This window comes from Ambystoma mexicanum, chromosome 2q, assembly GCF_040938575.1.
Source record: "Ambystoma mexicanum isolate Mex_15411 chromosome 2q, UKY_AmexF1_1, whole genome shotgun sequence".
In the NCBI taxonomy this organism is placed as follows: domain Eukaryota; kingdom Metazoa; phylum Chordata; class Amphibia; order Caudata; family Ambystomatidae; genus Ambystoma; species Ambystoma mexicanum.
Genome location: NC_090924.1, coordinates 330,022,627 through 330,048,413, shown reverse-complemented (window position 1 = coordinate 330,048,413; position 25,787 = coordinate 330,022,627). Strand labels below are relative to the sequence as shown.

The 25,787-nt window shown below is 49.9% G+C and overlaps 1 protein-coding gene across 4 annotated transcripts in view; it reads right to left on the bottom strand.

Moving 5' to 3' along the window:
• Positions 1-25,787, bottom strand: part of TSC2 (TSC complex subunit 2) — a 1,437,517-nt gene that overhangs the window by 397,301 nt on the left and 1,014,429 nt on the right. For all 4 annotated transcript variants that reach the window (XM_069647328.1, XM_069647330.1, XM_069647331.1 and 1 more), the window contains one exon: positions 12,870-13,030. In XM_069647328.1, the coding sequence (XP_069503429.1) occupies positions 12,870-13,030 (161 nt within the window). The remainder of the gene's footprint in view (positions 1-12,869; positions 13,031-25,787) is intronic.

The following is a 25,787-nucleotide window of genomic DNA, read 5'->3' as shown; positions in this document are numbered from 1 at the left end:
GTGTATACCATAAGTATAGAGTTTGTTTTTATAATTGTGTTTATATGATATGAGATGGTACTTACCTTTGACAAGATTTATCTTGGCCAACTTGTATACCCTTTATGTTTACAATACATAGTATTTCAGTGTTTTATTGTACCATATGTATGCTCCAATTTCTTTGTACCAAGCTACATCCCTCTCTCCCTCCTAGGATAAGACTGGCTGCCCTGTCTATGTTACCAAATATATTCAGGTGGTACAGCCTTATACTAAGGTAGAGTTTTGTACTGCCTCAGATATGGTTTTATGAAGCCCTCAGTTGGACTTTAGAAAAACTGTCCCAACAGGCACCAATTCCTAGCCGTCTACAGCCATGCTGATAACTGATCTAAAAGACCCAAAGCAGGGGCCCAACTAAGATAGAGTCGTTGCAATCTCAGAGTCGGGAGAGGAATCCAGGTTTCCTAAAGGTTTTTGAAGCCACAGGAGGCTCATTCTGACCAAATCCATATGGCTACCCACAGCCCTACAGATAAGGGGTGTATCGGCCGCTTTTACTCGCAAAAAATAGGCAAATACTCCCAAAAATTTAAAATAGGGAGTAAAAACCTCGTGACCATGCTTTCAGCCACACAGCTCCGTGGATATGTTTGGACCAGTAGTAAACATAGTACCACAGGAAGACACTACTATTATAACGGTCTGATAGGAAGAAGTAAACATTTATCTTTTCATTTGCATGAGTTACTAGGTGCAAAGAATTATTACAAAAACATTTACGTTGTCCAGTTAAAACATCATTTTACTTGCTTGTAAAATACTTCCATTGGGAACTGGATGTACATTTTTACTCCCTAAAAATCATTTTACTCCCGAATTTGAAAAATAGGGAGTAAAATACTCCCACTTCGAAATCTTATCTGAAGCACTGGCTATGACCCATGTGGCATTTCAGATGAGAGTTGCAAGCCTGGTGGCATAGCCTTTTCATACTCCTCTTCCTCCTCTGCTCAAATATATAAAAATTCATAATTTTGCAGGATGTGCTCTCCTTGGCGATCTCTGGGTCCTGGATATATGGGGTTTGCAACAATGATTCTTACACTTGTCCCAAGATAGGCTCAGCATAACCCGGCTTTGACCAAGTCTGGGTGGGCTCCCATGCTTATGCAATAGAAGAAAAGGCCACTGTATGGCTTGGCGCCATCACCAAGGGATGAACTCAGTTGCAAGTGCTTTGACACACGGGATTCTTCTGCATACCTTGCGTGAAAACCTCCCATTCCTCTGGCATCGAGGCCGAGGTGGGGAAGGGCAGGGTCAAACCTATCGTCACAAGTACTTGCTCATCAGAGTACACATGATGCCTATGTCGGTGTCGTGAGATGAAATACACACCCTTCTAGACTGGTAGTTCCTTTTGCTCCACTTCCTTTCCTTCTCCCACGTCAGTGACTGATCAGTCTTGGGTTCAACAGGCAAAGTTTTGGAAGAGATGTTTGTGTCAGACTTCTCCAAAGCTGTTTTAAGAGAGGCCTAGAATAGCCTCAACACAGGCTCCCTAGCAGCCTTAGAAGTCATAGTTTGACATGATCAGTACTCCTCTATCTCATTTGAAATAATGTATAAACTTGCTCCAAACGGAAAAAAACATATCTGGGCGCAGATGTAGGAAATCGTGACCAAGTCTACCGCCTAAGGAGAGTGGCATCAGCTCAGCAATATCGCAATCAAAAACAGAATCGCCAATTCTTCCATTAGCAAAAGATCTAGGTCTTCAAGACCTTCCGAAATGCGGTAAGAGTTATTTGTTCTCAAATTTCTCTGGTGAGACTGTTCCAAAGCTTTGGGCCATAGACCGCAAACCTTCGAATCCCTTTAGATAGATACCTTGATCGCGGAACTTCCAACAGAATTGTATTGAAGGAATGTAACTGACGGCCTGGAGTATAAATCTTGATTCTTTTCCATCAGATAGCTAGGTGCCAGCTGTTTCACACATTTAAAGATAATACAAAGTCAATACGTTCCTTCAAAGCCAGCCAATGCAGTGACCGCCTTAAGTTAGAAATGGGGGAAAATGTTGCCATCCCAAAAGCAAGTATCAGTGCCGCATTTTGAGCCACTTGCAGTCTCTGGATTTAGGTGGTTGGGATGCCCGTCAGCAAGGAGGGAACAAGTTACTTACCTGTAAATGTTGTTCTCCAGCATGGGTCTGGCATGGATTCACATGCTCATGAATATTCCCCGTCGTCAGGCTGGGAATCCTCGGTAAAGAAAAAACCAGTATCAGTTTCGTTTCTGATCTGTCTTTCGTAGTAATAACCAATCACTGGTCTCTGCGTCATACTGACCACAGCCAATGACTGCCCTCTACCTAAGCACCGCCTCTGGCAGCCATCTTCAGATTTGGAAGCACGTGAAGTGGCAGTATGACCAAGTGAAGAGCCGCAGAGGGGTAGGCGGGAGGGTTCGCATGTGAATCCATGCCAGACCCATGCTGGAGAACAACAGTTACAGGTAAGTAACTTGTTCCTTCTCCAGCATGGGGTCTGGCATGGATTCACATGCTCATGAATAAAGAATACATAGCAGTACACACATGCACAACCACGAGAGGTGGCAAAGGCTCAACATTAAGCATTACATCAAGCCCAACATTAAGCATCTTACCTCCTCACCAGGCTCACCTCAGGCGAACAGGTTGTGCAGCACTGCTTGGCCGACCCTGGACTCCTCCCTGGAATCCCGATCGACGCAGTAGAATTTCGTGAAGGTGTGCGTCGACCTCCACGTAGCAGCCCTGCATATGTCCAGCAGGGGCACACCAGAAAGGAACGCCGTGGTGGCTGCGATCGCTCTGGTGGAATGGGCTCTCGGACGGCCAGGCAGCGGTCGGTTTGCCAACCGATAACAGTACATGATACAGCCGGAGAGCCATCTGGAAATGGAAGCCTTCGAGAGAGCCTTCCCTTGATTGACAGGTCCAAAATTCACAAAGAGTTGTGACGTCTTCCGAAAACACTTTGTGCGGTCCACGTAGAACTTCAGCGCTCTAGCCACATCCAGCGAGTGCAAAGTCCTCTCAGCCGGCGACGAAGGCGACGGGAAGAACACAGGCAACACCAAGGGTTCGTTGAGATGGAAGTCCGACGGTTCCTTGGGCATGAAGGAGGGGTGCGTCCTGAGCACTACCCTCGTGTCGTGAAAAGTCAAGTACGGGGCCTTGCAGGAAAGGGCCTGGATCTCTCCCACCCGTCGTGCGGAGGTGATGGCCACAAGAAACGCTGTTTTCCAAAACAGAAACTTCAACGGGGCCGAGTGCAGAGGCTCGAACGGAGGTCCCATGAGCTTGGTCAGCACCACGTTGAGCTCCCACGCCGGGGCCGGAGCCTTCACCGGCGGGAACGATCTGAACAGTCCCTTCATGAACTCTTTCACCAGACGATGAGACCACAAGGACGACCGGCCCGTGGTCCTGGTGTACCGGGAGATCGCAGCAAGATGAATCTTGATGGACGCGTGTGCCAGTCCAGCTTTGGCCAGCGTCAGCAGGTACGGCAGTACCTGGGGAGCCGTAATCCGTAGAGGGTTAATCTTCTGTGCGTGGCACCAGACAGAGAACCTCTTCCATTTGTGTCCGTAGCATTTAAGAGTCGAGGACGCCCTGGCCTTTGCAAGAACCTCTCTGCAGTCGGCCGGTATGTCGTATCCTCCAAACTCTAGCGCTGCAGGAGCCAGGCCTGCAAGTTCAGCGATTTCGGGTCGTGGTGGAGGATGGCGCCTCCTTCCCTGGAGAGTAGATCCGCGTCCACCGGCAGCCTGATTGGCGGGGACGCTGATAAGTCCAGAAGGTCCGGGAACCATATCTGCCTCGGCCACGCAGGTGCGATGAGGATCATCCTGCACCGTGACCTCTTGAGCTGGTTGACAAGCCGGATTAGCAGTGGCAAAGGAGGGAATGCGTAGAGGAACAGGCCCTCCCAGGGGAACGAGAAAGCATCGCCCATGCTCCTCGCCTGGGGAAACCTGCTGGCGAACCTCCGGCACTTGGAGTTCGTCGCCGTCGCGAACAGGTCGATCTGGGGTGTGCCCCACCGTCAGAAGAGGCGATCCACTAGATCCTGCCGTAGTTCCCACTCGTGGCACGAGCGCAGCTCCCTGCTGAGTGAGTCGGCGATGGTGTTTTTTATCCCTGCCAGATGAAACGGCACCAGAAACATCCTTTGGGCGACGGCCCAATGCCACAGGTCCTGCGCCTCCTTGGACAGTGCTGGGGACCTGGTTCCGCCCTGTTTCCTGATGTAAAACATGGTGGTGGTGTTGTCGGTGAAGATCCTCACCACCTTGCCCTTGAGGGACGGAAGGAAGGACCTGAGGGCCCAGAACACTGCACGGAGCTCCAGGACGTTGATATGGAGGGACTTCTCCGTCGGGAGCCACAGGCCTCTCGCGTGCAGATTTTCGGTGTGCGCTCACCACCCTTCCAGGGAGGCATCCGTGGTCACGGTCTCCTGGTGGTCTGGGGTCTGGAAGTCCATGCCTGCCGTCAGATGCACGCGGGTGCCCCACCACCGGACCGCTCGGCGGAAACTCTCGTCGAGTGTGATCCTCTCCTCTAAGCCGCCCGTCGTTTGGGTCCAGCGCGCGTCCAGGAACTCCTGCAAAGGGCGCATCCGGAGCCTGCACATGGGAATGAGGTAGATGCAAGAAGACATCATTCCGAGGAGGGACTTGATGGACCTCACCTTGGCCGCGTCGGAAACCAACATCCGCTGTACCTTGCCCAGGATGTACCTGGTCCTTTCCTCCGACGGGGAGGCCAGAAGGGACACTGTGTCGAGCTTCGCTCCCAGAAACAGTGCGTTTTGCGCGGGTACCAGGTGGGACTTGGCGTAGTTCACAGAGAATCCCAGGTCTGTGAGAAGTTGGACGGTCCTTGCCGTGTGCTCCCCGGCGAGCTCCCTTGTCTTGGCTCGGATGAGCCAGTCGTCCAGGTAGGGGTAGATGTGGATCCCCTCGCGGCGCAGCTGCGCCGCCACCGGTGCAAGGCACTTGGTAAATACCCTGGGTGCCGACCGTAGTCCGAAGGGGAGGGCTTTGAACTGGTAGTGACGCCCTTGGACCACAAACCTGAGGAATTTTCGGTGCCCCTTTAGGATGGGAATATGGAAGTAGGCATCCTCCAAATCCAACGACGACAGGAAGTCTCCTTCCTCCAGCTGACCCAGGACGTGCTGGAGGGTGACCATCCGGAACTTCTGCGCCTTGATGAACTTGTTCAGACGTCGCAGGTCTAGGATGGGGCGCCATCCTCCCGTCTTCTTCTTCACAAGGAAGTATCTCGAGTAAACTCCGGAGCCCCGAAGCCTCTTTGGGACGAGTTCGATGGCGCCCTTCCTGAGCAACGCCTTTACCTCCAGGAGAAGCTGAGGGACGTGAAGCTCTTTCCTGGCCACGGGGGGGATGCGCGGGCGCCTTCTTTGAAACTCGAGCGCGTGGCCCCGGGCTAAGGCGTCCAGCACCCAACGGTCGGTGGAGATGGACTCCCACACGCTGACGAAGCTCGCCAGCCGGCCTCCCACCGGGGTGCTTCGGTGGGGGCCCGACCCCACGGCCGGTTCAATCCTGTTTCGACGAGGCTTTGCCGCCTTGACCTCCTTGGCGACGACGGCGGGGTCCGCCAGACTTGCCTCGTCCTCTGTAGGCCTCCTGAGACGACGAGCGGGCCGCTTGACGGTAGGTAGAGAAACCGCTGCCGGAACCTTTGGAGGCGCCCTTGCCTCCGCTGCTCCGAAAGGGCGTCCGTCGTTGTTGTAGAACCCCAAGGGCCCGGGCAGTCTCAGTGTCCGCTTTAATGGCCTGAAGGGAATCGTCCACTGTTTTCCCAAACAGGTTGTTCCCATCGAACGCCATGTCCAGGACTCTGGTCTGTACGTCTTGACGGAAGTCCGTAGCCTTGAGCCAACCACGCCGCCTAAGGCACACGCCGTTGCCCAACTGGCGAAACTCAGTGTCGGCGATGTTCGTCGCAATAGTGATGGCGTGGTCCGACGCCACCTCACCTTCCTGTAGGATCTCCAGGGCATCCGCCCTCTTGTCGTCCGGTAGGAAGTCCAGCAGGGGAGCCAGTTTGTACCATAGCTCCCTGTCGTAGCGGGCCACGATAGCCAAGGCGTTGGCCGCTTTAATCGTCGTCGCTGCAGACGAGATGACCCTGCGTCCCATAGCGTCCAATTTCTTTCCCTCGCCGTCCGGTGGGGAAGTCGATGTGGAGGCCGCACCCCCCCCGCTTTCTTCCTGGCCGCCGCAGAGACGACAGAGTCTGGGGTAGGCTGCGCCCGGAGGCACAGGGGGGCCGCGTCCGGGACCCGGTACTTCTTCTCGTACCGGTCTCTTCTAGCTGGCGTCGTGGAAGGGTTCTTGAGGAGGGAGAGGCCCTCATCCCAAATGTCGTCCAGTAGAGGCACCGCGAGGAACGTCTTCCTCTTGGCCTCGCGCCGTTGATAAAGGAATCCTTCCTTTTTCTTCTCCTCAGGGCAGAGTTGGAAAAGCTCGGATGCCCTGGCGATCATGGAGTGGAACGATCCAATCTCGTCGGGCGGAGAAGCCCTGGTGGGAGGTGACGACGGGAGATCCTCGTCGTATACCTCGTCGTCCGTACCTGTCGCTGCCATGTCAGTCCCCGTATCATCCCCTCGGGTGGACGGGGAGGAGGGCTGGACGGGTCGTGACGGCTGAAAATGAGGTGGAGGGTGAATCCTTCTTTTCTTGGGCGGGGGAACACCAGAAGGTCCCGTTTCAGGATCCCCCGACGGGAGAGGTTCCTCCGTCGGCAACGGCAGTCTCGTCCTTATCTCTGAGCATAAGGACTGTATAGCCAACAAAATGGCCGCCGAGTTGTCTTGCGGAGCTGGCAGAGGGGAATCCGACGGGCGATCAGGGGCCCCGTCGGCACCCTCGACGATGTCGTCGTCACCTGCGTCGGGATCCATCCCGACGGGCCGGTCTTCATCCACGCCAAGGCCGTGGCTTAAGACCTCGATCAGCTCTACCTCTGAAGCCGAATCTACGATGACGCCCTGCCCCCCCCCCCCGTTTTCTTCCCCGCCGGGGATTTCACGGGGGTCCTATCGATGGGCACAAAAGAGGACTCCCTCCGAGGTGGCAGGGAGACTCTGAGCCCCGAGGTCGCCACCACTGGTGTAGCCTCCACAGGCTGAGCCAGGGCCACCGCGACAGTATCGATAGAGGGCTTGGCCGGATGGATTAAGGCCTTCACCACCTTCGGTGCGCTCACCGCCTTATCCTTGAGGTGGGGGACACTGCCTCGCTCCCCCTCCGATGTGGCCTTCGAGCTCGACCGGGGCCTCTCCAGGAGCTTCGCCGGGTGCTCGCCCTTCCTCTTACTCGACCCAGAGCGTTGGCTCGTGGCTGAAGGTGCCGGGGAGGGTGCGCCCTGCCTGGCGCCCTTAGAGCCCGACCGTTCGGCGCTCCCGGTGCCAGCAGACTCGCGGTGCTTGGCCTTGTGTTGGACCCCCGTCGCCGGGGCGTCCTCAAAGGTCTTAGAAGACCGCTCGGATTTCTTCCTCTTCTTCTCGCCTGACGGGCTCTTCCCTTCCAGCCAGTTGGCGAGGCGTTGGTGGCGGTCCTTCATGGTCCGCTCCGACATATTGCCGCAAAACGCACAGTCCTTCTCCACGTGCGTCTTGTCCTCATGCAAGCAGTAGAGACAAAAGGAGTGTTCGTCCTCCTTAAAGACGTTCTGCAGCTGGCATCCAGGGCAGACCCTGAACAGCTTTCCGGGCGTCGAGCTTCCCTTCTCCTGGGCCATGTCCGGACCTGAGAAGCTTCTGGAGTCCTCCAAAATGTAGCTCGACGAAATCTTCACCCTTGAGGGGCGCAGACGAATCCGACACGGGTCCCCGTTGATCGGATGGAGAGTCGGTGGAGCTTGAGGCTCTTTTGACCGGAAAAAACGTGAAAAAATAGCACTAACGCTCGAGAGCAATAGCACGAGGATCCCAACACATGAACGTGCGGTAAAAATCTGAAGATGGCTGCCAGAGGCGGTGCTTAGGTAGAGGGCAGTCATTGGCTGTGGTCAGTATGAGCAGAGACCAGTGATTGGTTATTACTACGAAAGACAGATCAGAAACGAAACTGATACTGGTTTTTTCTTTACCGAGGATTCCCAGCCTGACGACGGGGAATATTCATGAGCATGTGAATCCATGCCAGACCCCATGCTGGAGAATTAGCATAATCCAGTTGTGAGTTGGTAAGAGTTCCCACAACTGCTGCACAATCTTTATCTGCTATGAACGGCAGGATCTGACTTAGCAGCCGCAGAGTATAAAACACAGATTGTACTTTTGCACTAACCTGTGCTTTCCGCCCCATAGCTTCTTCCCAGATACAACCCAAATGTTTATCTTGGGAGCGAAATCTAAGTGTGACCCTAAAAAACATGGCGATGGCAAACGCTTGCCATGTTACAATTGATGTTTAGAGCCAAACAATGCTACCTCCATTTTTTCAGCATTCAATATCAACTGATTTGTACACATCCATGCTTGCACTTCCTTTAGGCAGCGTTCCACCAGTTCAGATGTCTCCTGCGTCCTCTCAACTTTCAAAAATACTGGAGTGTCGTCAGCATACGAGTGGAATTTAACTTGATGTCCCCTCAAATGGCCACAAGGGGTTTTACATACAAGTTAAAAATGAGAGGTGAAGTGAAGAACCTTGTGGTACGCCACAAGTCTGCATGAGGGAGTATGAGCGATATCCTCCAAATGTTACCCTTGGTCCTTGCTGAGGCAAACCAGATATGAGAAATGAGTTTCAGTCATGGACATGGAATGGTGGCATTCTTGAGAGGCCTTGAAGCCTGATTGGTGGAAACATCTCAATGGATAAAACACTACTCAAAATGGATCTATTTATATACAAGAGGGACAAATATCTTTTGATTACAATAGAACATACAATAGATGAAAAATCTAATTTGACGGTAAGCGTGAGCTTCTTACAATGGGGTGAGTTTGAGAGACATTTTGACCAGGTTGTGGAGGGGAGTAAATGGAACAGCTACTAGAGACATTACATAAGTGGACATACATATATTAAGGACAGTGAATATTGGACATTTTTAAGTGCAGGTAGGCGGTACAGCCAGCTCTGCTCGGGATGTGACCATGATGGGTAAAGTGCCATAGTGGAGGCAGAGGAAGTGAGAGACAGAGGCAGGTTAGAGGCGACAGAAAAATGTTAGTTAGCAGGCAGATGAGAGTTAGGTTAAGAGAGCAGCTCCGAGGAGAGGAGGAGAGGAGGTAGGCTTTTAGTTTGGTTTTGAACAAATCTGTGTGGACGTTTTTTTCAGATGTCAGGGGGAAGAGAATTCCAAGCGGAGCAAGAAGAGAATGTAAAAGCGAGAGGAAGCACAGGGAGGACAAGGAGCCACAAGGGCAGGTGAGGCGGCAGAGTGGAGATTACGAGAAGGCTTGGAGAGGAGGATAGATACAGATGTGCCTTACCAGGGGTAGATTTGTGAACCAGGAGAAGACATTTAAATCTGGCCCTGTTTTGCATCATCAGCCATTTAGCCTGGTGACAGTATGAGGAAGTAGGTGTGAAGTGAGGGAGTTCAAACAGAGTCCTGGTAGTGAAGTTTATGATCTTGTCGAGAGGTAAGAAAGCATAGTTGGGGAGGTCAAAGGAGGATGCTGGCACAGTAGTCCAGTTTAGAGAAGACAAGCGTGGTTAAGAGATGTTTGGTGGTGTTGAAAGGAAGGATGTGCCTGATTTTCGTAATATATTTAGGAAGTTGAGGCAAGCTGCTGTTCCAGTTCTGGAGATGAAAGTAGAGAAGGAGTGAGAAGGGTCATAGATGACACAGAGGTTTCTAGCTCAAGAAGAGTAGAGGAGAGTGTCAGATGTGAACTGTATAAGCAGAAGAAGAGATAAGAGAGCTTTTGGCAAGGAAGAAGAGAACCTCTGTTTTGGTAGAGTTTAACATCGGATAGATAGTTGGACATTGTTATAGAGAAATCAGAGGAGAGTTCACGAAAAGAAGATGATTTGGGTGTCATCTGCGAAGAGATGGTACGACAACCCAAAGGAGGAGATTAGTGGCCCAAGAGCAGAGGTGTAAAGAGGAGCGGACCCAGGACAGAGCCTTGTGGAACATCAACAGTTAGAGGATAGAGTTGAGAGGTTTTGTTGCTCCAGGAGACAGAGGTGCAAGGTAGGATTCTATCTAGGCAAGGGCTTGATCGCGAATCCTAAGAAGAAAAAGGTATTAATAAGATCGGGGGGGGGGGGTGTGTGTGTGTGTATATATATATATATATATATATATATATATATATATATATATATATATATATATATATAGCTCGGACACTTTCTAAAACATCACATTGATGTTATGTTATCAAAGTTTATAAAGCGCACTTTCACCCGAAGGTATCTTGGCACTAGGATGCACAGGAAAGCTAGACACTGTAGCATAAAAGAGAAAGGTCTACATGGATCTCCTAAATCGCAAATAATTCGAGAGATTTTTAAGTGTGGGTGGAAGGTCATCCCACAGTTGAGCCGCCGCCACAAAGAAAGCCCGACCGCCCACTCTTGTGCGGTGAAAGGAAGGCACACAGATCAGGCCAGCTTTACCTGGAACGAAGCAGTCGATTAGGGAGGTAGCAAACAAATTTGTCACTAAGATATTCAGCACCTAGGCCCTGAAGGGCACGGTCAACCAAAGTGATTTAAACTTAACACGCTGGGCAACGGGTAGCCAATGTAGTGCACGAAGAACTGGGGTAATATGACCTCCATACAGGGATCCAGTGGCCAGTCGGGCAACATGATTTTGTAGGCGCTGGACAAGACCTTTGAGCTTCGCAAGATAAAGTACGTAGCAATAGTCCAGCTGGCAAAGGACCAGAGTGGCTACGACTGGAGGCCTAAGTTTAGGAGGTATAAGGGGGAGCACTTTCCGCAGGACTTTCAAACGGAAGTGTCCCGCCTTACACACAGCCGAAACCTGGTGATCCATTGAGAGGGTCGAGGAGACCACAACCCCAAGATTCTTTACAGTGGAGACTGGAACAGGGAGGGAGCCAAGGACAGATGGCCATAAAGACACCCAGTGAAGGAGCGGTGGGCGGGTGGTGGTGTCAGCCACCACCAGCACCTCTGTCTTGCCTCCCTTAAGTTTCAACCAGTTGCGCTTCATCCGGTCCCCCACGGCAGAAAGACACCTAAAGAGGAATGACAACATCTTAGTCTGCTCAAGATCTAACCGGATCAGTATCTGAGTGTCGTCAGCATATGACTAGCATCTAATACCAAAGAAGAGGATGAGACATACAAGTGGCTGAATGCAGATATTAAAGAGTATAGGGGACAGGGCAGAACCCTGAGGAACGATATAAACCAGGCAAGCACTTGGCCCGAGATGCCAGCCTGGGCTAGATGGGCCAGCAAAGTGGGATGGTCAACGGCATCAAATGCTGCAAACAGATCAAGCAGAATAAGGGCACCCAACCCACCCGCATCGACCAGCCCAGTCAAGTCTTCCAGGACTGACAGTAGGACACTCTGTGCCCCGGCCTGGCCAGAAACCAGACTGGAAGGGGTCAAAGAACCCTGCAGTCTCCAAAAAAGATGAAAGAAGTGGAGACATCATGGCGCCTCAAGATGCTTCATGAAAAAAGGCAGCAGTGAGATGTGAGATTGGACGGAAATTTGAAGGGAGTGAAGAGTGTAAAGAGGGCTTCTTTACAAGTGGGATGACTGTGGCTTGTTTCAACTCCCTTGGGATGCACCCTAACTGGCAGGACCTCGTTAATAGCCTTGGTGATCTTGCCCAGAAGATCAGTGGAAATGTCATTCATCCCCGACAGCGGCAACGGGTCTGAGGGGGCAGCCGACTTTAGCTGATTAATCGCTACACTAATCGATGTCTCAGAGTGATGGAAACAGTGGCCATTGGTGTGGGAAAACTGGCATGGTGGCAATGGGACCCTACTGACTGAGGCAGAGGCCTGGAAATTCAGTGAGATGTTCCGAATAGTATCAATTTTAGACATGAAGAACTGAGACAATGAATCACAGAGCTCCTGTGATGGAATCACAGAAGTGGTGAGGTTAGCGGTGGAAGACAATGACCTAACCACTGAGAATAATGCCTTGGGCTTACTAAGGGCCTTATCAATTTTCTGTTCAAAGAAGGCCTTCTTAGTGAGCAGAACGGCAGCATAATTGCCAGCGGCATAATGCTTATAGTGTGCTCTAAGAGTGGGGCTATATGTAAGATGCCATTTCCGCTCATCCCGACTGAGCTCAACACCGGCTCTCTTGAGTTGTTTGGAGAACCAAGGTTCAGATGGTAACCTCTGTAATTGGATCCAGGTAACGGGGAAACCATGTCTGCTGCCACTTCCAAGGAATGAGACAGAAGCGAAAGATCAACCTCTTGGGCCAGCCAAGCGCCAGCTCTGGTGCAGCACTCTGGGAGGGAGACATTTCGGAGGGGGACGCAGAGATTTCATAGAAAACGTCAGGAGATAGATGGATATGGATATGTAGTAAACACTGTACTTGTGGTGTATGTGTGAAAAACTAACACCATTTTCCCAACTCCATAAGGAAGTTTGTAAACTTAGCTTGTGCTATACCTGCCAGATTGCCCTTCCTTCGTACTTCTTCCATTTAATTTAAACAAAAAGTGATCATTGCATTTGCCAGATAAATATTTATTTAATTCAGCCCATTACATTAAGGGATGCGATCTACATAGCTCAAGATCAGAAACACTTGTGTTCAAGTTAGTCCAAAACTATCACATAAATCATCATCTGGAGAAGGTACCTTACCCGACTGAAAGGTTCCGAGGGCTTATGGGGATTTTCTTTGCTCAATGCAGACTCAGAAACTGACTGAAAGCCATTTACTTCTAGGGTCTTTGCTTGTGTGGCATCTTCTTTCAGGTTGTCCGAGTCTGCCTGGTATCCCTCTTCCAAAACCACATCAGATTCTACAGAGACAAAGCAAATTAGTACTTTGTGAACAAGTGCCTAAAACCACTTCATAACAGCCCCTTTTTTTAAAAAACCATATCTAAACTCCATTATACGCACCAAACTGTTAAAATGCAAGAAGGCATATTAATGCTTTCTGAATGTTACAACAACCAACCTGCAGCTTTCCAAGAATAAACTAAAGCGAAGTGGGAGGGCTTGCTGGAGGATGCATTTTGGAAACTTGTTGTGGGTAAATAGGTGTGCGGCGATCATACCCTGCAATGCTCTATCAGCCCTGATTTGTGGCAGGATAATTTTCAAGAATTACATGGGGATTGTCCAGATAAAACTGCTGAGGTAGTAGACTCACCAGCTTTGCTGGGGATATTGTGAAGGAGGAAGTATGGGATTTTAGTCTCATTAGCAGAGGTTGAGGAAGCCATTGATAAATCAAATGGAGGGGTGGGGGGGGGTGCTCCGGGACCAGGTAGGATCCCTATAGACTTGTACAAGGACTGTGTGGACAATATTGAGGCACTTTTTAAATTCTGTGGAGGCTATTTAATGCAGTGATTCAACTAAATATGGTCCCAGTCTCGTGGAGGAGGGCTGAGATTGTCGCAATATACAAAAAAGGAGGAAGGTAGAACCCTGGCAATAATCGACGCATTTTGCTGCTGGACGCGTCGGGGAACATTTTTGCCAGGGGGGTCCTGGAGCACATCCAGGGGCGGTTTTCCTCAAGTCAACTTATTAACCACCACCAGGCAGGGTTTTGGCCAGGAAAGAGCACCCTTGACCAATGCTTCTGTCTGTTTTAATTTTACAGAAATATACGGTTTTAAATAAAGTAAAGGGTATAAGCGGTCTTCCTAGATTTGAAAATCTCATTTGACTGTGGACCTAGGAGGTTCTTAAAGAGAGGGATGCACGAGTCATTTGATAGCAGTTATTAGACAAGTATATTGTAGCAACACAGAGGTTCTACGCTGGGGCCTCAATTAAGTGGTTGTTTTTCAGTTGGTTAAAATGTGTTTTGAGAACTGCTTTGACTCCCCCATATAAAAAGGTAGAGACACAATCACAGCCTTATTTTTTGCAGATGACGCGGTATTACTAGACACCACCCCCATGTACCTCATACGCACCCTAAACTGTTTTGTCAATAAGTTCAACCAGTTGGGGCTTGAAATGAACAAGGGTATAACTAAGGGTATGGTGTTTAAACCCAAATCTTTTAAAAGTTTGAACCTGAAGACAGAGGTGGACAGTCACAGGTTAGAACAATCTACTATGATTATTTTAGGAATCCTGTTTTCTTAAAGTGGGTCTTGGACAGCTCAACTAGCTAGATCGTCTGTCACTTGGAGGTGATAGGACATTTCGCCAGTCACAAGTGGGATTGAGGGAGGGTGGGGCTTAGGTGGGGGTTGTGCAGTGACTCCTGCAATAGAGATTTATAATTCATCATCTGTAAACTTTGCCTTCAGCGCTCCACAGAGCAGAAATGTGCGGCTATACCAACTGCCAACCCCTAGCAGTCATCAAGAATAAGTTCTTAAAAACTCTGTTAATATTCCCAACAAGCTCCTCTGATATTTCACTAGACGTAGGGTGTGACATATGGCCAGTAACTGATCATGCACCGGTTTTGTACTGGGTGAGGTGCTGGGTGACATCTGAATTGGAGAAGTACAGGAATGCACTGAAGCATGTTTTGCCCATCGACAGTGGACGTTCTCTCCCCTGGGGTGTCCATGTTAAGCAGTGGTTAACTGCTATGAATATGAGCAATTTATGATCTAACTCAACCCCCAAGGCCAGTGGTAGAAAATGCGATGTGAAAAATGCTGCCCTTGCATTATCCTGGGGGGATGATGAAGGAATCCGGTCTTTTATTGAGCTTTGGGGCTTCATATCTAACTACTACAGGAGTCAGGGTTTAAAGAGTACCTCAATATTGTAAGCCCAACAGGTTACCAGTCAAATGGTCGAAAACATTTGGTCGACAGACAATTTGGTCGACACCATTTGGTCGAATGCCAAATGGTCGAATTTTTTTTTTTTTTTTTTTTTTACCCATTTTTTGGTTTTTTTTGGGGGGGTCCCCCCCCAACCCCCTTTTTTTTCTTTTTTATTTTTTTTCCCCACACGAAAACCCACAAAACACATATATACATAAAAAAAAAAAAATTCGACCATTTGGCATTCGACCAAATTGCGTCGACCAAATTGCAGTCGACCAAATTGCAGTCGACCAAATTGCAGTCGACCAGTTGACTGGACACCAGCCCAACATATGCACCAGCACTTTATAATAAGTTTAGGTTGAACACGCTGAGAGTTGCCAAGTTTACGAGGAACTGGAGAGGGGGATACTCTTAGTTGTCGCATATGTGGGCGGGAGGATAGCTCAGGGGCAAAGCGTTTGTCTTTGAAGCAAGACAGCGCATCGCAACACAGGTTTGAATCCCGGTCTCACACTTAGAAACTGGTCTCTGGTATTAAGCGCGTTATAAAAGAACAAATAATGATGTGGTAACAACGCGTCCATTAAACACTATTTGTTTTGTGAACGATATAAGGAGTTGAGGGCTATGTATTTGCTGCCTCTGTTTAAAATTGTATGTATTCGTCATGTGGAGAATGCCATGACCTACTGCAGATCTACTGCTGCTCTTAACGTTTACTTTGTCGCTAAGTGTATCCACCGCTCATGGATTAAAAGAACATGGCATATGCATCAGTCAGTAGTTAATACAAACACGGCTACTATGTCCCATTTGGAATAAAAATTCTACTTGCAACACCATGGCAAGAAAAGATTGTCTGCTGTCGGCAGCCCAGGGGGTCATGCGAAGTATTAGTATAATACATTGTTAAGTGGACTTATCTAGCACTGATGTTTTATGAGGTGCTATTAATTAACGATATTTCTCTTTTTACACTGATTGTAGAATGTTATATTAATCCTTTATATCAATTGTTTCAATCTTTTTATGTCCCTTATGCGCCTTGTTTATGTACATTACATATGCTTTGTTGTTTGAGCTTTTACTAACCATTTGGATTTCTGCATATTTTTGTATATTTGGTAAACTATCTTTGATGTATTTGCTGTGCTGAAGACTTAAGTCGAAAAAAGCTTGTACGAACAATACACTTTAATTCTCAATACAAGCAGGTCTCTAAAAAGCAGAAATATGGGCATGCAGTCTTTGGAATAATTAAGTGCAATTTACTGAGCAAGAGCAAGCCAATGAAAGTTACACTGGGTGCACAGAGCTAGTATACGAACATTTGTAGCAAAGCTACGGGATAAAATTGATACTTTGTGTCACTGTAAATTGGAAATCTTTTTGCAAATTACCAGATATTAGATATCCGCAAAGGTGGAAATGGCACGCTTATGCAGTCCTGCTTCAGAAGAAAATAATTCCCAAGGCTTTCAGTGAGACAGCATGACCATCAGGAGATTGTGATGCTGACCCTAGATGGAAGCTGACCCTATACCTGTATGGGGGCGCTGTCCCCTAGGTCAACGGTTTTGTGCTGCCTATCTAAAAGGAAAGCCAAGAGAAACTGTCCCTCCACTAAACTATAAATGGTGTCTACTGTTAAAAAAAAACACTAGGTAGCCTGCAAATAAGACCCAATTGGTCTCTTTTTAGCGGAATCAGAACTTTCCAGGGGGAATTTCGTTATATACATTCTTTTATTCAGCCCCAGTGCAGTGTGTCCAGATAAAGTGCAGGCCAAGTGTATCAAAAAGGAGGACTATGCTCTAAATAAGAGAAAGTGATGGCGGAATATGTTTCGCATACCACCTAAGGCACACACCAAGGAGGGTAGAGCAACCTTTAAAAATCATATCATATATTTATATAAAAAGATATCAGGGAACAAGGGTTGACCATTTTCGATGACAATTCTGCTACTGTGTCGTCATCTTAAGGACCAAGGCCTTAGTTTGTTTTGCTTTTACGATGAGAACCATTGCTCAAATGAAAGATCTAGCGGCCATCCCATAACCTTCCAACTCTTGTGGGTTCTGTTTCTTGAGCTGTTGTAGAGAAAAGGGGGAGGAGGTTAGGCGGTCTCGTACTGAGAAATCACCTGGCTTTAGGCTTTGTGTTTAGAAAGCTGTTAGTGAACAGGAGGCAAAGAAGAGACCAGCGTCTAGCATGGCATCTCAAATAAACTTGACCTGCACTTTATATTGACACACTGCACTGTGGGTGAATGTACATAATGAAATTCCCCTCTGGAATCTTCAGATTCTGCTAAAAAGAAACTAATTGGGTCTTATTTGCAGGCTTCACAGTGTTTAACAGTAGACACCATCTATAGTTTAGTGGAGGGACCGTTTCTCTCTCGCCTTTCCTTTTAGATAGGTGGCACAAAACCGTTGACCTAGGGACAGCACCCCATATAGGGATAGGGTGTCCTTCAATCTAGGGTCAGCAACAGCCTCTTTAGTCAACATTGGATGAACACATGTTGATTTGTCGAACCCCCCCCCCATTTTCTCCATACATCTTGTGTGTGTTAGCCTTTGCCTACGTTTATAATGTTGGAGAAAACAATCATTTTATGAATCGCCTTTCCCATCTGTCTTTTTTGTTATTTTTAATCAGGAGAGTATACCACTGTGAAATTCCAGGAAATCAACAAATCTCTACTTTGCAGTCATGGCAGATGTGTAAAGATGTTCGATAAATGGTAAAATATTAGGCAAGAATGGGGGGGGGGGGCGCTGTTGAGCAGCCTGCAAGATGGCTGCCTAGCTTTTTGCTCCGTGTCCCGACACCTAAATTTCCGCCTGTATCAGCAGTTCCCTGCAGCATCCGGAGCTGGAAACGCGTGCATCGCGTGGATTAATACCTGCTCAGTGCATACATCTGTGATTGGGAACAAATCGGAACTTTGAGGCTGCGTGGGGCCCTCTTTCATCCCGTGTTGGTGCCCGCCGGCTGAGGCCTGCTGAGCCGCGCACTGGTATTGTGGGTCCGGCGCCCCTGTGTGCTGCTGTTGCCGTGACTCGTCGCTCCCCGCTGATCGGTGGCCTGCTTGCGGCCGTCGTACCGGCGGGGGCGGCGGCGGATCGGGCTGCCTCTGCGCTTGGCTGGCTTCACGCCTGGCCTTCCCCGCGGCTCGGCGGCTGCACTTCTTCCTCCCTGTGGCAGGAGGTAACTGGCTTGCTGCGGGCCCGGAGGCCCTCTCTTATGGCCCGGTCTTGGACGAGTGCGGGCGTGACTCCGGTGTGCTGCGGGAGCCTGTGGATCGATCTGCTCTGCACCGCGGGGGCTGCTGGAGCAGCCCGCCGCGCTTGGGGCGCCGTGCCGGACCTACCAGACGCTTTCCTGCCGACGTGTTGGATCCCGCCCCGGCTGCGGAGTGGCTCTGCTGCCCTGAGGTCGGCGCGGCTCCCCGCCTGGGCCCGGACTGCCCTTCTCGTTTGGCGACCCGGGTCCTGGGCCGGCTGCTGCCCCCCCCTTCATACATCCTGCTTGGTCGCCTTTTCGGCCCGATGCGGGCAGGGGGCCGCTGCAGAGGCGGAGGGCTGGGCGATCGGCGCCTCCAGGTGAGGAGTTGGGGGCCTGCGATTGCGTGCGCTGCGCCCCTGGGAGATATCTGCACATATATCCTGCTCACTATACAAAATCTACAAGCAACGGGCTCCTGCACACATTAGACTGTCTCTCGTTCATGGGCAGGCCCCTGCGTGCATCAGACTGCCCCTGGGCCTCTTGGTGACTGTGTGGCCCTCTTGGCTGTGGGTTTGGGGCGGCGCTGCTCCTCTCCTGTAGGCTCCTGCTGCACCGCGGCGGGGGCTGCTTTCCCACTGGGGACCTGCTGTCTTGAGCATTACTGCGGCGCCCCCGGACCAGGGCGAGTGGTGCTGGTGAAGATCTCCCCTGTTCTCATCCTATTCGCCCCCTTGGCGGTCTATCCACCCCGTGCCCTGCACCTGGCCTTGGACCGCGCTGCCCAGCGTTCCGGACACTGAAGACCTGGGGCCCTCCTGGCCCCCCGCACCACCTCGCCTGTTAAGAGCCCTGCCCGTGCGGTGTTGCTGCATCTGACAAGTGGATACGCTGATCGCTTCTTTGCTGAGGTGCTGTAGCCCTGGGACACTGCTTCCAACTGTACACCTCCTCCCTGTCCCTGTATTGTGGTTACTCTCCTGTTCAACGGGAGGTTGGGACCCCTCTCCTCTTCTGATAATTTTATACTCGGGGGGCCTAGTGCTTGCGGGCCACCACTTCGTAAAGATTGCACTGCTGGGCTCCAGTGTACTACCAAATATGTCAGGCAAATCACGCGGGGCCAATAAGGCGGGCGCGATGGATAAATATGCTAAAACACTTCCTAGACAGCAGCAGGGAGGGCCTGCCTCGCCGCAGGACGATCCGGAAGTGCCTTTGTGTCCCCCCCAGCCAGATCTCACTATATTAATGGAAACCATGGCGAAGAACTTTGCGTCATTTCACGAGAAATTGGATGACATTAATGCTAGCGTGGCTTCTATGCGTGCCAAATTGGATCAACATGGTGCTAGGCTGGTGGAGGCAGAGACCAGATTCGGGGCTAACGAGGATGAGGTGCACACTATCCAAAACACTGTCTCTAACCTTGTGCGGGATATGAAAAAAATTAAGGCAAAGTGTGACGACTTGGAGTCAAGATCCTGCAGAAACAATATCCGCATTGTGGGGGTCCTGGAGTCCGCCCTCAAGGGCAGGATGGAGCTGACGGTTGAAAATCTCTTAAAGGACCTCTTGGGCAATCCTCAACTTTCCCCGTTCTTTGCGATTGAACGCGCTCACCGTGCGTTGGCCCCCTGTCCCAACCCGGGCGATCTCCCCAGGCCAATCATCGCCAAGGTCCTTAGCTACAGGGACAGGGATATCATACTATGCTTGGCGCGGGAGAAGGGGGAGCTAAAACTTGAGTCTCAAACTATTCGAATCTTCCCGGATTTCTCCGTCAATGTGCAAAAGGAGTGCAAGCAATTCAACGGTGTGAAAAAGTTTCTCAGAGAGAGAAATGTTGAATACGCCATGTTATTCCCTGCACGGCTGAAGCTCACTCATCGCAATAAGCTGTATTTTTTCACAGTGCCTGAGGAAGCTGTGAAGTTCATCGAATCCCAGATTCCGCTTCCTGGGCTGGTGGGAGACCCGATTGGTGATGGGTGATGGATTTTCGTCCCGGCCCGGGTGGGTGGGCCTTCACGGGTGCTGCTATCTATCTTGTCTGCATCCTCCTTGTTGAATTATGCATTTTGCACCTCATTTATCCTATTTTAGCTGTAATGTGCTGTAATATCTCCCAGAAATTGTATTACTTGATACCGCTGTATGATCCATGGTGCACTGCACCAACCTAGCATTTAAGTCGGGTTCACAGCGGCGGCGACCCCCGCTGCAGCTGCAATGCCGAGTTTGGCTTGTTATGAGCATTGGTTGCGCCCCAGTTGGGTTCAAAGATGGGCATGGCCATGTTGGGGTTGGCACGCTTGCATCAGTTCTTCGGGTGGATCTTTTTGCACTGCTGAGTTGGGGTGGGCAGTGAGGGCGGGGGGATACAATTGTGGGATGTTATCTAAAAAATGGCAAGACGGTAGTGGCTTGGAGGGCGGAATGGTGCGTCACGGCACTGGTAACAGACACAAGGCCAACCAATAGCGCCACACGTTGCTGGGATGCCCCATGATACTGCAACATGGCTCTTAGGCTAATGTCATAGAACATCCGGGGGCTCAGCAACTTTACAAAGGCTCGCAGGATAATGGCGTATGCTCAAAGGCATGGGGTTAAATTACTTCTGTTGCAAGAAACCCACGCTCTGGCGCAGCTCTCTTCCTCTTTGGCAACGACATAGGGCCCCAATAAGATTACACGGTATACTCCTCTCAGTCCAGGGGCGTCCTCACTTTAATTCACAAATCAGTGGAATTCTCCCTGCGCACTAGCCATATAGACTGTGAGGGTAGGTACGTGATCATCCATTGCCTGCTGGCTAATATGGAGTACCTGTTGGTTAACACATATGCCCTGAGCATAGACTCTCCAGACTTTTTCGATGTTATCATTGCCCTGCTCCAGAGATTCGTCGGGGTCCCGATCATCTTGGGCGGGGGGGGGACATGAATCTCATACTAGACTGTGAGCTGGATAGATCGGGCACCACGCCCAGGACTATATCCAGAGCCGCTCATCGCCTCTTGGCCCACATGGTCCCTGCCGGCCTAGTAGATGCCTGGACGGCGCTTAACCCACGAGTTAGGGGGTATACATTCTACTCTTCTGCACACGACAGTCACTCTAGAATAGATCTTTTCCTTCTGTCGTCCGGGCTCATGGGGAAAATTCACAGCGTGCATATACTCCCGCGCACCCTCTCCGACCATTCCCCAGTGACGCTGGACATAACCTTACAGCCTGCCCTCCCTCACCACTCCAGCTGGCGTTTTAAGTCGGAGGCCTTACACAACATAATTTTCAAGGCCGAAATCCTTTCAGATATCGCCTCGTTTTTGATAACAACAAGCGACACGACACAACCGATTGGGTGCGGTGGGAGGCATTCAAGGTGCTCATCAGAGGGATGTGCATTTCCAGGGAAGCTGGGGTCCTGAAAGACATAAGGAACTCTTTGCAATGCTCTGAGACCAAGCTCAAGGAATTGGAGCGTGAATATGCAACTGCCCCTTCCCCACCCAAGCTGGCACAGATACGAAAGGAACTGGAAACCTTTGAGACTCATGCCCTTAGGGAGATACGATACTACACCCGGCCCATAGTGGCTCGGAAATATGGCGAGGGAGAAAGACCTGGTCGTACCCTGGCAAGGCTGGCCCGGATCGAGGGGGGTAGATCCCGTGTTGACAGCATTATAGAGAACGGTGTGTGGCACTGGCCTGACCAATCCATTCTAGAGGCCTTTGCGAACTTCTATGCTGCCCTTTACGCCCCGCAGTGCGAGCATAACCCACAAGACCTGAACCTGCTTCTTGATAGCATCCCCATGTCCTATATATCCCAAGCCACTAAAGAGCAACTTGACACCCCCATCACCCTTGATGAGATAACCACAGCCATCTCGGCCCTCCAAGGGTAAAGCTCTCGGCCCGGATGGGCTAACCGCTGAATTTTACCAGGAGCACGTTGCCTTGCTGGCCCTGCGCTTACATGAGGTGTGGACCGAGTCGCTATGCCTTGCCACTCTTCCCCCATCCATGCATGAGGCCATCATCACTGTGCTTCCTAAACCGGGCAAGCCACTAGAGGAATGCGGCTCCTATAGGCCTCTTTCCCTTATGAACACTGATACCAAAATATTCGCCAAGGTCATTGCGAATAGGTTCCTCCCCATCATGACATATTTGATCCACCCGGATCAAAGTGGCTTTGTCCCTGCCCGTTCCACGGCCTTAAATATCCGGCGACTGTTCAATGTTATCTCTAGAATTGACCCTAAAGCTAATGCGGTGGCTGTGACACTAGATGCCCAAAAGGCTTTTGATATGGTTTCATGGCAATACCTGTGGGCGGTGCTTGAGAAGATGGGAATCGGCCCACATATGCTGTCCTATATCAAATTGCTTTATACCAACCCTGTGGCCAGAGTCTTGGTTAATTCTCATCTGTCAGCCTCCTTTTCCCTCCATAGAGGGACGCGCCAGGGGTGCCCATTCTCCCCGCTACTGTTTGCGATGGCTATCGAGCCCATGGCAGATAGTGTGAGAGACAAGCATACCCGCAAGGTCAAAATCATATCACTATATGCGGACGACATGCTTCTGTACGTCAGGGACCCCTCTGTCCATCTTGACCCAATCATTTGTGAAATAATCAAAATAGGCACATTCTCGGGCCATAAATTATGCCAAGTCAGACATCTTCCCCCTCACACCTGCAACTCCCCAGCCGACATGTGAATTCCTACTCCGGTGGGCCCCTGGGGACATCAAGTATCTAGGGATCCAGGTATCCCTGGCGAGATCCTCTTTACTGGCCGACAACTATGTGGCAGCCGCACAATATGCAGAAGTTAGAATGAAGAGGTGGTGTAATCTTCCCCTGTCCCTATACGGTAGACTTTCCCTAGTCAAAATGATTATAGTTCCGAAGCTCCTATACATATTTGCTAACGTCCCGCTCTGGCCCGGGAAGCACTATTTCGCGGACCTGCATGCAGGGTGCGCACAATTCTTGTGGCATTCTGGGGCCGTGCGCAGGAAGTGGCAGCTTATGACATTACCCTACGAGAGGGGGGGCTTCAATGCACCAGATCTGGCCCAATACTGGGTTGCCGCGCAGGCCCAGCATGCAACACACTGGTATAATCACCAAGAACCTCCTACTCATGTTAAACTTGAGATCCTGGCGACTGAGGAGGTAAATGTCATGTCCCTGATCCTCTTCTACTCGTATCATTCTGACGCCCCAGCTGATCCAGTAGCCACCACGATCAGGGCATGGAAACAGATTTTGCGGTCCCACTCCGAATCCCGCCCGTACTATAAATGGTTGCCCCTATGGTCATTCCCGGGCCTTGCCACCACACAGGATAAACTTCTCATGCGGCACTGGCTGGACTTGGGATATTGTGCACTCTCTGACTTGTTCCCTGAGGTGAAGTTCATCACCCCGCAGACATGGAGGCCAGGGCACACCAAGTCATCACTGGAGCTATTACAATACTTTAGACTCCGAGCGGCCGTGCAGACCATGTGGCCCTCGTACCCAGAGGAACCTCCTGAGTCCCCTGAGGTCTGTTACATTGCTAATTCCGCAGGGGGTAGGGGCATAGTGTCAGCTCTGTATAAAATGCTGCCGTCTCGTGTTGCAGAATCGTTTCACAAGGTCCGAGACGCTTGGAGCCATGATTTGGGGTTGGATATCACAGACGAAATGTGGGCTCAAATGTGTACACATACACGCAAGGTCTGCCTCAACTCTAGATTTAGATGTGTGCAATATAAGCTGCTTAATCGCCTGTATTACACTCCTCATGTAGTTGGGAAATTTGCATGTGATCAGCCTAACGCCTGTCGCAGGTGCAGATCCACTGAAGCGGATCACACCCATATGTTCTGGTCCTGTGGGGCGCTGGTTCCGTTTTGGGAGTCTGTACTAGAGGCCCTCTCAGAGATGGTGGGGTTCCGGATTGACCCTGATCCTCTTGCTGTGCTGTTTGGGATGAGGGAGGGGTCGGGGGCAGGGTGTGCTGCTAAATTCTTGAATGTGGGGGCTCTGGTGGCTAAGAGATGGATTTTGCAATGCTGGAAGTGGCGATCCCCTCCCCCCCTCGCTAGAAATGTGGTTAAAGGCTCTCACTTGGACACAGGTGTGTGAGGAGGACTATATTAACACATTGCCTATGAAGGCTCGGCCCAGAAACGTGTGGACAGAGTTTTGCACCTACTTGAACAGCAAATCTGACTTGGAGTTCCTATCTTCTCCCCCATCATCAAATCAGGCACTTGTGCACTCTGCACTTTGAGTAGCCTCAGTGGACTTGACGCGCCTTTGCGAATGTATATGGTTTACTGCTAATGCTTTGTGTGGTTGTTCATGCTTTAAAGCATGTAGAATTGTCTGTTGAGGGGATTTGTTTCACACTAGCTACTGCTTCTTGCCAATAAAGAGAAGTTAAAAAAAAAACATATATTTGGCAAGAATGAGAAAGTACATTGAAAACTGTCCAACTGACTGTTATCCAGACCTCACTAATGTGTAGTTTCCACCAACTTCGTTGTTTAAACTACCATACAGCAGTTCTTATTGGACAGATGACATGCTGGACATTATGTAAATTGCAAAGGCCCAATTGGGTGACAAAACAGGCACAGGGGAAAGAGGGTCCTTCACCCGACATCGAAGTCTCAGGGCATCTCCAACTCAAAAAATCATGCTAAAGAAAAAGTGCAAAAATTATAGACCAGATGATTTTAGAATCCACAGCCAAATACGAATTCGCAATTTCACTTTTGCTACAGTTTCGGCATAAGGTACTGGATTTTCTTGCTTACTTTAAGGTACAGACTGAAGCAGAGATGGACCGTCCTGTGCAGATTGTCAAAATTATTATTAAAGACAAGCTAATTGCACAAACCAAATTAAAATTAAAAACAGCTGCAGAACAAAACAAAAAAAAAAATCACAAAAGCAGTATAAGCCGTATTCTGGACTGATTTATCACACAGAGCAAGAGTTATTCAAAGAAGCAATCAAGAGTTAAGCGTTTCACACAAATCTCAAAGAAACGTGCTGATTTGGTTAGCTGGTGGTCTGAGCCAGAACGCCACTGCACGTTGGACACAGCAGACAAGGATAGGGACATTTCATGTGTAGGTCTGTTTAGAGGATGCCTTCGGCACGGACCAGCCCCCCTTTGGGAATTTAAGAACTTCAAATTTGATTGAATGGGAATTCCCACAAAGCACCCTCTCTGAAGTGTGAACATTGGTCAAACTACACAGAGTAAACTTCCCTTTGGTGTAGTCGCTTTCCAATTCAGAAGCAGGGTATATTTTTGGATTGTGCATGTTGGAAATAATCACCACCTCCAGACGTGTGGATACTGTTGCATGCATGAGAACATGTGAAAAGTGTGACAATCCGCACTGGAAAATGTAATCTAAAGCAGCAGTAGAAACTCCCAAACCATGCTTTAAACCTGCACTGGGAACGAAGTTATAGGCACATTTAATCAGAAGTGTCAGCTAACAAAGACAATGGCACCATGTTTGCGAAGCAG